The 17958-nt window shown below is 44.7% G+C and overlaps 1 protein-coding gene across 1 annotated transcript in view; it reads right to left on the reverse strand.

Annotated features, from left to right (window-relative positions):
* LOC119179006 (cytochrome P450 3A56) overlaps nucleotides 1-17958 on the reverse strand; it is a 54399-nt gene that overhangs the window by 28598 nt on the left and 7843 nt on the right. The window contains exons 2-5 of the mRNA XM_037430089.2: nucleotides 13420-13525; nucleotides 9800-9852; nucleotides 3709-3805; nucleotides 2225-2350 (exon numbers count right to left, since the gene is read on the reverse strand). Coding sequence (XP_037285986.2) covers nucleotides 2225-2350; nucleotides 3709-3805; nucleotides 9800-9852; nucleotides 13420-13525 — 382 coding nt within the window. The remainder of the gene's footprint in view (nucleotides 1-2224; nucleotides 2351-3708; nucleotides 3806-9799; nucleotides 9853-13419; nucleotides 13526-17958) is intronic.

Raw genomic sequence — 17958 nt, forward strand, 5'->3', positions numbered from 1 at the left:
ACTGCCTAATTAGCGAAATAGCGCGCGTGCCAGCCACGGCGACCACGCCCTTGAAATTGAGGTTCACAGCTACTGCTCAAGCAACACTTTTCCACTCCCCCACCCCATCCCTAGCATCTGTTCATGCTCGTTAAAGTCAAGCGGGCCTATTTTCTGTGCTTCGGAATTCAACGGCCTGTCTAAGAAGGGGGTGGGGGGTGGGGATCCGATTCTATACATTTTTCTAGCGATGAAGATGGGCCAACTCACTTAATTTCTACTTCAGCCGCGATCATCACCCCCGTTAGTCCGCTATTACACTCGAGGAGGACGTATGAAGTGTTGGGGGATCTCATCGATTCGAGCTGTATACGGGGATTGACGGCGACGGTCAAAACAACCCGTCGAGACTGTCGATGTTATTGCTACCCCGGCAAAAACCACAACACACACTGACAGACTACATTGTTTCGCCGCAACAGAAGGCGTAATATTCAAAGGCAAGAGAGCCCGCTGCGCCTGAACAAAATAAATGACTGCAATGTCGACTACCGGCGTGTCTGTTACTTCACTGAAAAGCAGATCTTGAAAGGATTGGAAAAATACAGCCACCCTTAAAAAAAGCATTAAACGTTGCGCAGGAAGAGGCTTATATCAGTTCCGTATAGAGTGAACTAACAGAAGTCTATCACACGTGGGCTCTGGGAGATGAATGACAGATCTAAAGGAAGGGAAGAATGAAGCGGGAAATCCGGAGCCAGCTCTGATAGAGGAGTTCCATAACCACGGGTCCTCGTTCTAAACGGCTGGTATTCGGTTCACACGTGGACTGATGCCGCAAAATCCAGCACGTGCGCACCTTGCATACTCCGTTGGAAAGCAACAAATTCACAGTTAGTGGATCCACATAGAACACAATAACACTAACTCGAAGTTATGGAACATTCATATTCTCCAGTGAAGTTCGGGGGGTGCAACAAGATTCCTCTGGCGTTGTCATATTACTATGTGTGGCTTTACAACCCAAAACCAAGATGTGAATAGTAGATACACCGTAGTGGTGGGCTCCAGAAATTTTCGCCCTCCGGTGTTCTTTAATGTGCACTGACATTACACCACTCTTGGGCCTCTGGCATTTCGTCTCCATCGAAATGTGACTGGCATCGAACCCGCGACCTTTAGGTAAGCAGCCGAGCGCCATAGCCACTGATACACCGAAGCGGACTCCTCTGTCACTATGCCGTTACGACAGCGTAGGATAAGGTGCAGAAGATTGTATTGCGAAGGTAACCACAACGAACTCAATATATTCCACATGATGCGCCCATAATCTTTCGCAGTGCTTAGGAATCTTTTGCGACACATCTTTTCTTGTTCCCTATTTATAAATCACTCCCGGCCTATACCGAATCACAGTTGCAATGTGAGAGCATGTCGTGTCTGCACTATAGTAAGTTTTAGTACTTATACATCCTTCTGTTTAGAAATTTTCTAGAGTAGTTAAAGTCATTAAAATAGTTAAAGCAACGTAGTTAAAGTCGCTAGTTCTTGCAGAATCGACGGCCCACCTTTGGGATGATGCCATATAAAAAAACAGAACAGTTCCTGCCTCAGACATCAATACTTTGCAATCACAATTTTGCCTTGGCCAGAGGTGAACAAGTTGGAAAAAATAAGCAGGAGTAACATTGTTCCGACCCGTGTGCACATAACCCAGTGCAAAAGGTGGTAGATAAAGTCCCTCTATAGAGTGTTAATGCTGAGCTACCACAAAGATGTACTAGAAGCTGTTTTATGATTCATAGTGAGCACAACATATGCTCCAAACAGTCATTACTAGAATGGCAAAGAAAATAACAATGTTTATTATAATGAAAACAACGCACAAGTTGTAGTGTACAGATAGAGCCAAATGAGACATACTTTTGCCACTAAGAGAGCTTTGACAAGGCTAAATGAATAATCTTAGTGAGACCTACTGCTTGAAATCATTCTGGAGCCTTCCACTGCATCGTGTTTCTTTTTCTGGGCTGCAAAGTATTGAGACGCTAAGTTCTGTTAATTAATAAGCCAATATGTCCACTGACTCACCAACTGACCAGCGCGCCAGTGACAGAATGGTTGAATAAATGAATGACTCAACAAATAAATAATAAATGGTAAATAAATAAACAAACAAAATAAATAAATAAATAAATAAATAAAGGAATTAGAATGAAATGAGTAACAAAGTGTTTTGACCCACCTTCTTGATATTGTTCGTCTTGAAGGCGGGAATCAAGACATTCTTCAAGTAGCGCCAATCGTCTCCGGACACCCTGCTGAGTCTAACTTCATTGACAGGAAGGTTTTTCGACACGAGGGCCATGATCTGCCGAAAGAAGAAACGCGTGGATCTAATCGTACTTACACCCATAGCTCTCGAACATTTTAGCTGCATGCGCGAAAACTGACAGCAATATCTGACGGTACTCTCTAAAACGAGCAACGTGATGCGCAACTGTGGCTCTTAGCGAAACGGTTGCTATACTTACTTAGTAGAGTCGTATTTGTAACGAAGCGTTCAGCGAGTGTTTTTCTTGAGAAAAATTGCAGTGTCCCCACAAAAAGCAATTAGTGAATGCGAGAGCAACGAATTGTAATGCTATACACTATTTTCCAAACGCACTGAAGCGCCGCCATCTTGGACTGATTACGTTGCAGTTTAGTATTCGTGTCAAATAAACAAACTGTGCTACGGTGAACTCACACACGCGAAATCGCTTTGACGGCGCATTCAACGTTTCATGACCACAATCATTTCATATTGTGACATAAAAAATCTACAAAAGAAATGCTTACCAGTCCAAGACAGCGGCGCCCACGAGCCGAAAAGAAAATTGTGTACACTAGCTCCTCGAAGACGTGGATTATGCGAATTAAGGCTGGCAGCTTCCTTTTTCGGATTTGATTAACTCTTCAAAACATTGGCTTAAGAAAATGCGGCTGCTCCAGGTAGAATAGCGTATCTGACATCTTCTGTCGTCTTAACGAGAAGTGGTGAGAGCACAACAGATATACGAACTGTTTGCTGATGCCTGCTCAGATAGCGCTCGTGACCGCTTTTTCTTTATTTATTGTAGCATTTTGAAACTATAGTAAGCGAACGAAGACGGGAACAATATGAAGACACACAGAGCGCTCGGAGCCATGGCCCCTGAAGCAATCTCTGTGTGATCTGCTTGTTCCTGTTTCCCGTCTTCATGCGATTACCTGTTTTTTAATGTCGTTGTACCAACTAAGCTCGGAACCAGCCTCCGATTCAGTTTATTGTAGCGCTTGAGACCTGATCCTTATGGTGAAAGTTCATAGATGCAGTTCAAGCGACGCAACCACCTCCCCCTGGACTGGCGTCTCTTCATGGTCTTTACGAAAGAAGGACAAGGTAATTATTCCTTGCTTGAGGAGCACTCAACAGCCGGCCTCACACGCGGATGATGTCATCGCTTGCACCCTCTGTGCGACCGAGTCGGCTGGCTGGTTTCATTTCCGCTACAGCCTCATTCATCATCCGCACTCACGTTGTACTCCTCACTAGTAGAACGTAGTACGCTGCATGAACTTATGTTATATAGATTGTATATGGAAAAGCAGGTAACCGCAAAAATTCGTGGATATCAACCACATAACTGTTATCGCAATTAAGAATCGTGCGTGCCAATTAGAGTCCTCAATTCTAACTCGTCTCACCTGTCGTCCCGTGAAGTACTGAAAGTCGTTGATGAAGATGCGCTTAATCAATTCAAGATCTCGCGTCACGATGCCAGGCATGGCGCCGTTGTAGTAGCTGCAAAGAAAAAAGTAAGAGGCAAACTACGTCTTAAAAGATTATGCCATCCACAGCTAAAGAGAACCATGCGCGGATGACAAGCAGCGGGGGGATGGTGATCGGCACCCACAAAAGCTCGTCTACGTCGCCTCAAGCAGGTGCATCAATATTCAGAGCGTCTACCTGACTAACAGTGCCGATGATCATCATTTGACGCTGGTGACTGCTGCCGTGAATGCTTCCGGTGACCACGACTATAACACTGCTAAACAGCCAGTCCCTCAACGCACATTCCTGAGACATCGAACATGATCCTGTGTTAACCAAAGCAGGCGCGCTTAGTCTCACGGAAACGTGGAACGCCGCAAGACCGACTATCAACGGCCACGAAGTAATCGTTTGTATTCAGGAAGCGTCTCGTTGCCTTCAGCGGCGACTCGGGAGAGATGTGCGTAGAAGAGGACAAAGTGAGAGGGGACGCGAATGCGCGGGGTGGGGGTTGGGGTGTGGATGCTACGGCAGGGGAGAGAAAGGAACGGGTAGGAGAGGAGGAAAAGTAGGAGGGGACGCGTGGGGCAGGGAAAGGGTGGGCGCCGTTGGAGGGAGGGAGTGACGGACACATGCCCCGGCATCACAAGGACGCATCGCAACTAAAACTTGAGAGGGCAATTAGGTATCTTTACGTTCATTAAGCACGGTGCTTGCCTACTCATCTTAACTGTATGGAATTGCGTACTATTCTTACACTCGATGTGACATAGTGACACATGGCCACAACCTCGTCACGTTACCTTGAGTTTTTGGCTCTTACGTGGTGACGTGACTATGCTACAGGACGTGATCACTTAATAGGCTGCTTGAATCAAGCAATGTATGTTGTGTGATTGGGTCGCGCCAATATTTTGGGAGTGACCCAGGTTGGTGCTGGATCTGAGAAACCGAAATTTAAGCGTAAATCCATCAAATACAGTTGAATTACCTGCAAAAGCCCATGTGACGTCCAAGCTGAGTCACAAGGGTGTTCTTGTCTTGCGATGTTAACGCATACGTGTGTTCTCGTATCATAATAAAAACCATTGCAAAACGTCCGGTTTGCCACCGCTACCACACACACAAACACACACAAAAAAGGCAGATCCCACGTGCAGTGGGAATCGATGATATGCGAAGTACGAATGAGGAAGGTTGATATGTCAATTTAAAATCTGCGCAACGTTACGAGGCGAACGTAAAATATGCCGTACATGACTTAAGTGTTATGATTATTATATTTGGGTGTGTCATTTACCTTCGTCGTCTATTCGCATGTGACGTTATGCCAAATTTGGCATATGTAGAGCTAGCGAAATGGCCGTGAACACGCTATGAGCGTAGCATGTAGTCATGTTTTACATGACAAACATATGATGATTATCATGTTTGGACATGTCATTTACTTTCGTCGTCCACATGTCATGATGTCACATGACTTGTGATGAGTTCCATATTACTACATCTCACCTATGTTCATCGTAGAATCACACTGCACAATACCGAATTTCGTGTATATCGAGCTAGCGAAACAGGCCGCGAGCGCGCATGAGCATGGAATTGAAGTCGGTGTTTTATACCAGACATGTCGTGATTTACATATCACCACCTGCCACTTATGTTTGTCATACAGACAGGTCGTGCAAGATCATATTTGTTGTATATCAAGCTAGAAAAACAGCCATCAGCACACTTTAAGCGTGGCATGTAGCTCATGTTGTACACTACATGTACGTCATGATTTTCATGTTACACACATGTCGTTCATGTTAGTCATGCAAGAATGTTTCATCATACCAATTGTAGGATACATGAGGTGAAAGAAACGGCCACAGGAGCACCAGGGCCGTGGCATTCAAACCATACCGTTTGCGCATGACAAATTCTTCATAACAGTCATGATATGACCAGTCGTTAATGTTCGTCTTGGAGTCACGTTATGCCATACCCATTCGGGTGTAAGTCGCGATAACAATATTGTCTCCAGAGCACAGAGTCGTAGGCGGCTAGACAGATAGAATAATAGATACGGTCTACGTCAGCGAAGTTTGCTAAAAATTGCTCCAAATTTAAAATGACCGTCAAAAGGCTCTCGCCCAGGAATAGGCAAGCGGCAACGCCAATAACAAGCTGCTTCGCAGGACGCGAGAGCGCGGCTTGCAGCAGCTTTATGTCTACGCAGAGAGCAAGCTACACCCGAGGTGAGTGCTCGGAGGCAGCGGCAAAATGACAACGCCGATAACAAGCTTCTACCCCGGAGTTGATGACTAGGGAAGTGGAGACTCAATGGCAAAAATACATTTTATGTATGGTAGGCCTGCGTTGTTTCTCATTTACATGCGTGGGTGAGCAATCTCGCAGGTGATTTACGGCAGGAACGATTCCCAGTTCTTCGCCCACTTGTCATGGTTGACTTTGTGGATATGGAGATATTTTTTACGCTGGTTAAAACGCCGTTATTCCCTCAAGGGCATAAGGCATCATTCTGCTTGTGAGGTCAAAGCTTTAGTGCGTATCTCACGCAAACATTTACAGCAAACGAAATGCTGCCAGCAATGACTCATTCGCTTCCGTTAGTCTGGTAGGTTCGCGCAGCTGTAGAGCAACAGGCTACGCAGCGAAGAATAAAGAGAAGCGTGAACCACACAAAAGCTAGCGGTATCAAAATAACTCTGTAGAGAACTCCACTGCGGCATGTAGCTGGGAGTTTTCATAGTTATTAAATATTTTGCAAAGCCATCCTTCATAGTTTTGATATCGCCCCGCCACGGTGGTCTAGTGGCTAAGGTACTCGGCTGCTGACTCGCAGGTCGCGGGATCAAATCCCGGCGGTGGCGGCTGCATTTCAGATGGAGGCGGAAATGTTGTAGGCCCGTGTACTCAGATTTGGGTGCAAGTTAAAGAACCCCAGGTGGTCAAAAATTCCGGAGCCCTCCACTACGGCGCCTCTCATAATCAAACAGTGGTTTCGGGACGTTAAACCCCACAAATCAATAATCAAATCATAGTTTTGATGTCTGATGTGCTGTTCCTAATTTTGTGGGTGAGTTATATTCATCCAAGTTCATAACTCCTGTACAAATGAAAAAGATTATAGAACAAACTTATAACAAAGAAAAACAGAAACAAATATAGTTTGCCGGGACAAGACTGCAATGATCAAGCCGCCAGGCCTGCGTGGAGCGTGCAGCACAGTCGCAGTGAAAGGTGGAAGAGCGTCCTTTCAGAGCCTTTTCTAAACACTCTTTGTGTAACTGCTACAGGCACACTTGCGGGGTACCCACTACGCCATAAATCATCACAATTTTCGCGTAGTAAGTTGGCATTGACTATGTCAACTTTCGTCATTCTTTGGAGAAGCGTGGGACCTGCTACACACTTGCAAGAAATGTTGGGCAATTTTTTTTTATTCTGTGGCTGACGAATATAACAATTAGGCCTCAAACTTTAGTAATGGGTTAACACATTCAACGACACACTGGTTACGCAAATTGCATCGTGTAATACCTGGCTGTTTCTTGGATGTTCTTAAACGCAAGCTTTATTACTCATATGAACGCGAATCCTTTCCAGAGACCCAAACCTGTCTAAAGCCAGCTTGCTACAGAGTTTCAATCCCCGGTGTGGCTTTGTGGTAGAATACCGGGCTGGCACACAGGGAACCCGGGTTCGAATCCCGTTGTGTTCGTGATGTTTTTATCCGCGTACTTCCTAATTTCACGCGATAGTGGTTACGGACACCGGCGATGGCGAACAATTGCGGCGCATGTGACCCTTATTGTGATCTCATAACAGCTTTCGCTGCAAAATATAGAGCAGATACGAAAGAATAAATGTATTGATTACATTGTAGGGATGAGTGATGTTATATTCAAACTCGGAGTGCAATCAACTAAGCTGGTCATTACAAATAGGCTAACTAAAACGCAATAAAGGCAGAAATACGGTAATTAGGGATCGAACACAAGAACAAGTACTTTGTAGCAGAACAGGAAAGTGAACGAATTGAGTGCAGGAACAAAAAGTTTAGTAGGATGTTTTCTGAATCACCCGTTTAAAAGCAAAGCACTAGGGCCAGTTTTAAACAGATGGCAAAGAGACCGACAGGCATCAATAAAGTCAAGAAGATCTGGCCGGGGAGGACACCCTGGAGCCTCCGAATCGCCACTGGCTAATTAAAAAAAATAACAAGAGTTTTTCTCTTATTAGATGCAAAGCAGTGTTTTGACTAGCCTCTGTAACGCTTGATAGATATGTGGGGTTTAACGTCCCAAAACCACCATTTGATTATGAGAAACGCCATAGTGGAGGGCTCCGGAAATTTCGACCACTAAGGGTTCTTTAACGTGCACCCAAATCTGAGTAAACCGGCCTAAAACATTTCCGCCTCCATCGGAAATGCAGCCGCCACAGCCGGGATTCGATAACGCGACCTGCGGGTCAGCAGCCGAGGCCCTCTGTAACTCTGTCCATCCGTGTCTCCGTGCCAATGGGCCGCACCACGTTCTCCCCGCCGCAGTTGTTGGAACGATGCCAAGTAGGTCAAGTCGCAGCTGCTCATCGACGTCACTCTCTTTCACCCGCAGCAGCTGCCAGCTTCTCCCTACACACCTATAGTCGGGTGCAGCCTAAGAATAAATGCATGCTCCACCCCAGTACTGCAGCAAGCCTGTCGTTATTTTGTGGAACAGAACAATGATTGCCAATTTTCGTTCAAACCATAAGCAAATTTTCGCTGGTAATCAATATGTTACGCATAAAATACAATAAAAGTTTGTCTTCTCTTGTTAAAACGTTTCGCTTTGCAGAGCAGTAAAGGCCGAACTTTTCATAAAATTTGTCATAAAATAAAAGTTTCCGATCGAAAACTAACGAAATGAACATGATCCTGTACGGACAAGTAATATGGCTAGAATTCGTGTAATCTGCCTTACGTCATGTAAATAACTGACTGACATTCAGTGAAACATATATACAAATTCTGCCTGGGTGGGACGGTGACCACTGTAGGTGGAGCTTGCATTTATTCTTAGGTCTCCTCCGCCCGCTCGCAACACCCCTCTCCTTCGCTTCACTCTCTCCACCACCCGCAACGCTTGACCGCACGTCGAGTGGAAACATTCTCTCGGCTGGTTTATATAAGACAAAACTTACACAGAAACCAACCCGCCTTCCGTGCATTTGCGTTAAAACGGAAACGTTTACTCGAGTAAAGGCTAAACCAAGTTTTGCTTCAAACTGTTCTTCCAGCACCCACATCGACGCCCGTTTCAGCCGGGTCAACGGTGTGCTCACCACTGCTGCTTCGCAACCCATCATGGTTCCCCTCTAGGAGATGGTCCATAATTTTAAGTAAGTTAGACTTTCACAGTATTGGAAGCACCACTGTTGCAGCGAGAAGGCGCTTGGTACGCGAGAAAACGTGTAAAGACGAAGTATGGTGGGCGAAACCACTATAGTTCCCGTACCATGTTGCCGTGACGTCACAGATTTGTTACGGCGTCTGCAAACACCTACGTAATCATAGATCGGTAAAAACTGTTTACATTTTGTTCTGAGGCCCGAATTCTCAACGCGGCAGCTTCCGGGAGATTTCATTGATCCGCCGTAACCAAAACATTCCCCTCCCCACAACCCCACCGAATTAGTGACGTCATGATGACGTTTTAGAGCTGAAGTTTCGTCCCTAAATTGCAGAGGGAAAATTTGGCCTCTTCATTTCTTTTCTCGCAACTAACCTACACACTAGAGTTTTGAAAAGGGAACCGATTTGTCGAAACTGGCCTAATGTTTCACTTTATCGTCAAGTCCTCTCTGTCTCTCTATCGAGAAGGAATGTGAGACCACACCGGCATGGTCATATGTTTGTTGTTCTTGTCATTATTTTGCTTTTATGGTGGTAATGATGTTCGATTATGGTCTGGATTCTGTTCCAGATTGCCGTGTACTCGAGATAAGTGTGGATACCACAGTGCAACTTACCCAACGACGTCTCCGTACTGCTTCAACCATTTGCTCGAGCATGGACCCATACCCTGAAAAGAATAATACTCTCAGTCATCCTTGATTGTCTCACTTCAACTAATGCATGCAAAAGAACATGCAGCTAACTGATGGTGTCTGCAGATACACGTATTAAAGATTGTTTCTCGAGAGGGGCAAGAGTCTTTTCTATCAAAAGAGTAGTGTTATTGTTAACAGGATGAGAAGTGAAGTGCACGAAGCCATCATAACGTATTTGGGTTCCTGAATTATTTTCTTACCTCTTCATGACCCGCTATGATCCCCAGCATACTGACCATTATGGACAAGCATTTAGTCAAATATCCTGTCATTTTCAATAATATGAAAGAAGTGTAAACAAACAAAGTGCCGTTAAATTACCACGCTGCAGTTCACCACTTGAAGCGTCATGCTCGCTAGGCTTGACATTCGAGACGAGTGTGTACGGGCGTGTTCTTAGGTTTCACCATCCAGCTGAAAACCAATGAGGTTTCAAGGACACGTAATGATTGTCGCCGAGTTACCATGATGCATTCTCATTAGCTTGTCCGTATACTTGGAGGTTCGTGATGTATTTCCTGGGAAACAAAAAAGCTACAGAAAATGCTGACTACTTGAAGTACGCAAGAAACGGGAAGACTTCTAATTTTTATTTCTACATAGTCAGAACACGTATGCTTAGAGTATGCTTAGAATTACAGTTGAGCTTGTTTGTAAGCATTCATTCCAAAAAGTAGACACATACACAAGATAACATTACACGCTTTTGTAGTGTATCGATTTCTCTCGCGTCCGCGTTTGCACCCAGTCGTTTTGACACGCAACTATGTGCGCTGCTTGGTAGGCACTTTTGTGATTCTGCGCGTGTTACTTTGCTGTAATTACGGAAATATGGTGTATGGCAGTGGCACATTTCTAATTCCAGGGTGTGCCCACTGTAGGTATTTAAAACTAACGCGTTAGAAATAACGTCAATGGAGATCAGTTCAGCTCACTTAAAATAATTAAGATGGTATTCGAGTAGTTTGGATTACTTTACACTTTCGCTATCACCCTGCTAGCGTATAATAGGCCATGATTTTGACGGAACCATCAACTCCAACCTGCTTTCACTGTCATACAACAAGTATAACAGTTTTGTGTAGTTCCTAGCAAAGCGTGTCTACGCAGAGTATACTATAGGAAGGAGATGGGAAAGGGAAGTCAAAATGAAGGTGAATGATGCCAGGATGAGAAGGAGGTGAAGGGGTAAAACAGCATAACCACGCACAGCATAATTTCTCCAAGTGTGCTCCGCGGAACCTGCGGGTTCCGCAGGCTACTTCTCAAGGTTGCGCGGGCCACTGATAAATATTCTCTGGTTTCACAATCGCAAAGTCATTTAGATTGTAAATACGAAGCGAAGTCGATCTAAGGAACATCTGTTGCTCACGCCCGAAAGCCAATTAGCACATCTCGGCGCATATCTCACACATCTTAGTTCTAAAGCGATGTTATCTTTCACTGTGATGTATGTATTTTCTGGTCGGTATTCTCACTTGCAGTATTTTGCGTGCTTTCTATATTTTAATGTTTGCGTTTTTTCACATGCTTTGAAAACTGTTCAAGAAAAATTAAATATGTGTTCAACATATTTTTTTAAAGTGTATTCACAGTTTGTTTCTTTTGTCTCTTTTGTGCGACATGTATCTTTTGTGCAACCCACACTTGCCTATGGCTTGTCAAGCAGGCTGGAAGTATGAAATAAAATAAAAATAAATAACAGAAACGCGCGACTTGTACGGAAAGTCCCACCAGCTGCTTGTAGCCAGCCACACTCCGAACACGGGCGGCGTAGTTAAGCTTTTGCACCTGAATCTCGGAGGTCTTATATTACCGCCATACTCACTTCTGCGGTTTAAAGAACTGTGCCCGAGATCCAAAATCAAATTGCGAGCCGACAGATGAATACACGTAGTGGGATAATCAGGGTAAACATTGGAGTGCCTCAGATAGGCTGGCCGACGTTTCGATAGAAGAACCTATCTCTGTCAAAGACGCCTTGTTATCCTTGGCCTTGCCATGGATTACAAGGCGCCTCTGAGAAAGATATGTCCTCCTATCAAAACGTCGACCAGCCTATCTGAGGTGCCCAAGATAAGGCAGGGGACATGGGGCAGCCATTTTCAACCACATATGATTGTGAGCTGGCGTTCTTGACGCTAGACATCTGGTGAATGAGCACAGGAATCAGTTGAATACAGCACCCAAACCGCGGCTGGCCCTGAGTGTTATTGAGTCTCATATTGATTTGTGGGTGCAATGAAACCAAGTTAAATTGCATGATAGGGAGTAAAATTTTAGGAGCGAAGCTCCTGAAGACCTAACAATGTCCATCCGGCGCCAATCTGTCTAGGCGCCATGCGAAGTCAAAGGAGGGGTGAAAAACATACGTTCGCAAAATCGTCTATAGAGCGCACTTAAGATTCAAGAACAGACCGTCCATACACCTCTCCACCTGTCCGTGTACCCATGCATCCGTGCGTTCATCCATGTCTCAATCTGCCTATCCGTGCATCCGTTCATTCCTGCGTGGTCTGTCCGTGCGTGCTTAATTCTATAGTCAGCGACTTCAATGAAGGCAGTGCATTGTTTCGCTCAATCATCAGCATCAATTTCGTGGATAAGCGGAGTTTTTCTGTATACCTTTGCTTTCAGATCTATTGCACGTCAATGTAGCGTAAGCTAAATCAAAAAGAAGAATGCTTGCTTGGAAGTTGGAGAAGGGTAGGTTCCTTGGCAATTGATGGAGCTTAAGGGAGTTCCCTGGGACTGGCATGCTTGAAAACTTCTGATGTACAGTATAGACCAGCCGATATCAGTCATGAACGTATCGGGGACCCCGTGTGGACTAGTGGACGTTGCGAGACACCCATTGCAGTGACACGAATGGTGCTGCGAGTGTAGCTCATAAATTAAGACCACATGGAGCGTGAAGCATCTGCCTTATATTTCTCTCTGGTAAAGAATGGTCAAACTAAAGTACCGCGCCTATTACATCGCAACAGCTTGTCAGAATGCTGTGTGTTTTGCAGCCACATGTAACCAGTTTCTAGCGTATTTGCTCTATAAATATGTAAGTCTGAAACAATCTGCTCATGTGTACATGTCGTAGACATGTACACATGAGCATACACAGAGCCACAAAAGCTTTGCAGCTATTTCACTGACAAAGAAAACACAAGCTACAGCTCCGCCGTATCCCAAACTTCTTATGCTGTGAAGCTTATTAGAACTCGGAAAGGCTGCTGTTGTCGAAAATAGTGGGCATCCAGAAAGCGCGGTTATTTTTTCCCCGAGGAAAGTGATCATCTAATCTGCAAGATGATGTGATCGGAGCAGTTCAGGTAATGGTCTGACAATTACGCTAATTGTTCTACACAAGGTTGACAATGCAATGGCGTCCGCCAAACCGCACATTCGGGAGAAAACATGTGCGCAGTAGTCGGGCACCTAATCACCTGACGTGACAGTTTAGAGTAGATAATATATCGAAGGTCTATAAGCTGCTTTATGACGCCAGTGCTTTGTCTCCAGCGTGGCGCATATGTGTATCTTACCTCCTTCCAGATTTCCAACAGGTTGCCGAATATGAGGTTAGGCTCTGGCCCTGGGATGCCGAGTTCTTTGAACACGGAAAGTGTCCTTTTCCGCCATCTGTACAAGCTGAACAGACGAACTCGATTAGCGGCTGAACATCTCTATAGACTGACCGTAAAGTTCTGAAATCGAAAGGTGGTCAATGCAGAAACATTTACGGGCTTCTTCGCACAAAAGGAGCAAGCATGAAGAGTGACAAGGAAAACATGATTTTTTTTTAGAGCTACGGATACTATCGGTGTCAAATGATATGCATACAGCGGAAAGTATTAGAGACGGCATTGTGCACGCCATCGAGTCATCACCATTTACACGCGTGCGCCACTCAGGTTTGGCAGCTCTGCCAGTGTCTGTTGTGATGACTGGAGGGCGCCCACTACAACAGTGCTAATGCTAGCAGCTCTTAGCGTTTACTTTGACGTAGGCAGTGCATGGCTTTTGGAATAGCACCTCGTGCTCCGCAGTGGGGGTACGCCTGGCCTATTTGCGAAATAAGATGTCAACTTGGCCTCGCTAGTGGACACCAGAAGAACTGGGTTGCGTGAGGGAACTGGCCTTGCCTGAACTTTCTGGCCTCACCACACATGGCAGTGCCTGCGTGTGAGGTAGGCTTGGGGCGAGGTGAATTTGGAATTTTGGCCTGAAACAGCCAGGTCATTGCTTCATTTTACTGCCCAGCTGTGACGTTTGTTTTCTCTGGTGCTCTACCAGTCTTCTTCCTTCTTTTTTGTTCATTGTTTGTGCTGTTAGTAACCCTGTGGCATCGGTCGTTCTGTGAATGCACGCTCCTGCATTTACAGTTCTTTTCTCTGTAAATTGATTAGTCGTTATTATTCAAGGCCTTCGTCTGCACTACTTTGACAACGAATAGCACGCAGCAAGGCCATTGAGGAAATCGGATTGAACTTTGTCTCGAGTTGATCATTTCTGTGTCAGTGAATGATGCAGCGCTCGCGAATGCACACAAACGCAACACTAGTTGTCGCGAATATCTCATTCTTATTTCTATACAACGTTTTCTGATGATTCACGCTCACTCAAACGTGGGCTTAACGGCGATCAGCCGCTCTCTATATAGCAGTGTGATCTTTTACCAAGATAACTAGTCCCCTCACGTTGCCACTTTTAAGTGTTGCCTGTATATGGACCCATGATCGACGGGGTCACCTACAGCTACTGCAGTGTCGCGTGGATAAACACCCATTTCCGGGCATGGAAGAAAGAAGCAAGTTAGAACGGAGCATTACGTAATACGAAAAAACAAGAAACACAGAAAGAGAAAAAGAAAGAAAGAAATAAAGAAGTGGGATAACTGGGGCGCCAACCACCGCTTTCCTCTTTTTCCCGATAGAGGAATGGCTAGAGTTTTCATTGTCGACCTTAACGTGTTTATCGAAAGCTGTTCCACATAAGACAAAACAACCTGATTAGTAGTTACCGACGGTTGGTAAACACTACATGCACCTGTGTGTAACCTACGTCCTGACTGGCATGGGCACTGTTCTTTACTCAGGGCAAGGTCAATCCTCATGAAGAAATGGTGTTATTAGACTGATGCGTCGCGTTCCCTACAATCTGTTGACCAGAAATTACGACGGTTTGTCCGTCATTCAAGCCTGTGCAGAGCTGCTAGACTTTTTATTTTTTGAAAGAGACACCTTTTTCGGTCCCCTCTGAAGTTACTACAAGATATCGCGCTCGTAAAAGCCGACCAATGTGCTTTTTCTTAGGCCGAAAGACAATATGATCCCGTGTAGTGACAATGACAAAAGGCTTTATTTGCAATTTTTAACCTTTGACGAGTGAATTTATGAATACGTGTATAAAAATAGCTGGATACTCAAATAAAGAGTTTTGGTTTGTGGTCAATATACCACAAATTCTAGTATGACCATTGATTGATTTGGGGGGTTTAACGTCCCAAAACCGCCATTTGATTATGAGAGACGCCGTACTGGAGGGCTCCGGAAATTTTGACCACCTGGGGTTCTTTAACGTGCACTCAAATCTGAGTACACGGGCCTACAACATTCCCGCCTCCATCAGAAATGCAGCCGCCGCTGCCGGGAATCGAACCCGCGACCTGAGGGTAAGCAGCCGAGTACCTTAGCCACTAGACCACCATGGAGGGGCCCAGTATGACCATGCCAATGCATCTACTTAATAGTAAATATGTAGACAATTACAGAGGGAAAAGCTCGAGCGATGCTACAGCACAAGTTCTTGAGGGTGCCCTCAGGTATCTCATACTTCTTACAGGCATTAACACTACTCAAGTCATTGTATATGCCATGGCAACCGACTACTGTTGTAATCGTATGATCGTTAGTCCATTGGGACGGCTTCATGCTCTCCCATAGTAGAGTACCGCGTACTATAAATCGTTAAGCACTGATTCCAAATACATATCGAATTGTCTACGAGGGCTTTTCCACATTCACACCCAGGTACACTCGTACTGCGGGATATAACCTCCTTGGGTACCGTGCATGCGATGAAACGCGCTAGAGAAAATCAGTCAACCTATGAATTCTGGAATGGTGAAGGTCAACCATTTATAACCCCAAGAAAGCAAGGATATGTCGAGGAGCTGAGATGCCCCGTTACTTCGTACAGGTCTAAGGGACTACGTATACTGAACTCACTGACACGCATTCAGACATCAATGACAACATGCAAGTTTAAAAAGTGGGAAACCTTTGGGCTTCACATTTAAGAGGTTACAGCCATAGCGTTATACTGTCTTCGGTGCGTACTTCAACCATTTAGTGCATAAGCTTTATTGTGTGATGTTGCTCTAAAAGTTGAAATTGTGGATTAGTCCAATGTAATTGATTAAGTTAAAGTGGTTTGTGTCACTGAATCATTCGCATATGCCTGAATTCCGTGTAATAGGTAACCTGCTTTAAACCCGGGGCAACTATGCCCGCAAAATCTTTGCGACCTTGCTATGCACCCACTCATGGCCTTAAGGGATGCGGGCAGTAACGTGTCTCTTTTGTAATGAGTGGCTGGCTTTAAACTCCGAAGAAGTTATAATAAACACATGTTGTGACTCCCGATGGAAATGTACGCTTGTATACCGCGAAATATTACTGTGTCAATGTAGTCGATGGGCCTAGTACGTCCGTGTTGTATTGCGCAGCCTATATACAGGACACATGTGTTTGGAAATCACGAGTTATTTTCACTGCACGTACAAGCAGAGAAAGTTATTTTCATTGTATTTACAAACAGACGCGTGGCTCCGTGTAAGAAGACTTTTTGCCACGCAAACTACCTCGGTTAGATGCTCAGTCTATTTTATTTTATCGTCAATATTTATTTTACTTGCATCTTCGTTCATTTCTCGGTCACCAACAAGATGACGATTTTTCGCTCGCAACCAATGACACAGATGTTAAATTTTCGCAAAACATGCTTTTAACACTGTCGTGTAAAAGTTGAGCCAGAAGAAATATTCCTCAGGGCGTTTGTGACACCACCGCAGGTTAGCCACTAGCTTGTCCCCCCCCCCCCCCCCCCGACTAGCCTTCGTTGCTACGTAATCAATATGGTCATTCCAGGAAAAGTCCTTTTTGTATAAAACCCCTAAATATTTGTAGCTAGGTACAATCGTGAGGCTTTCGCCATCAAGAGAGTATTTAGTATGTAAAGTATGACGTTTTGTAGAAAACTGAACAATGTTACATTTAGAAAAATTTAGCGTCATATTCCACGTATTGCACCATAGTAGTATCTTGTCGAGGTCACTTTGTAGTTGTACACTGTCATTCAAAGTATTAATTTCACGGTAAAGACAACAGTCATCGGCATACAATCTGAGACGGCTTGATACTCCTTCGCCTATATCATTGATATCAAAAAAAAAAAAGAAGAGGCCCGAGTACAGATCCCTGAGGAACACCTGACAAGACTGTTTTATGTGATGAGGTCATTCCGTTAAGAACAACACACTGTTTTCGGTCAAGGTAAGGTAAGCCTCAATCGGTAAGGTAAGCCTCAATCCACTGGAAAAGCGCCGTGGGAATATTAAGGGCCGACAGTTTTACAAGTAATAAATTGTGTGCTACCGAGTCAAAGGCCTTTTGGAAGTCTCAGAAAATACAGTCCACCTGTTTGCCATTATTAATCGACAAAGCTATATCATGAGAAAACTCAATGAATTGAGTGTCGCATGAGAGACCTCTCCTAAAACCATGCTGTGCTGGGGTGAAAAAATTGTTATCTTAGAGATGAGCGATTAGGTTAGAGTAAATGATATGCTCTAGTACCTTGCATGGAACACTAGTTAGTGAAATAGGTCTGTAGTTTCAACTCTGTGTGTTATTGCCGCTTTTGAATATAGGAACTACATTGGCTGTTTTCCAGTCACGCGGTAAAGCACCGGAATCAAATGACTTTTAATAGAGAATCGTTAGAAAAGGGGCAAACGATGCAGCACAATTCTTTAATACATAATTCGAAATGTGATCGGGTCCGGGGGCTGACTTCACATT

Source organism: Rhipicephalus microplus, chromosome 7, assembly GCF_043290135.1.
Source record: "Rhipicephalus microplus isolate Deutch F79 chromosome 7, USDA_Rmic, whole genome shotgun sequence".
Classification (NCBI taxonomy): domain Eukaryota; kingdom Metazoa; phylum Arthropoda; class Arachnida; order Ixodida; family Ixodidae; genus Rhipicephalus; species Rhipicephalus microplus.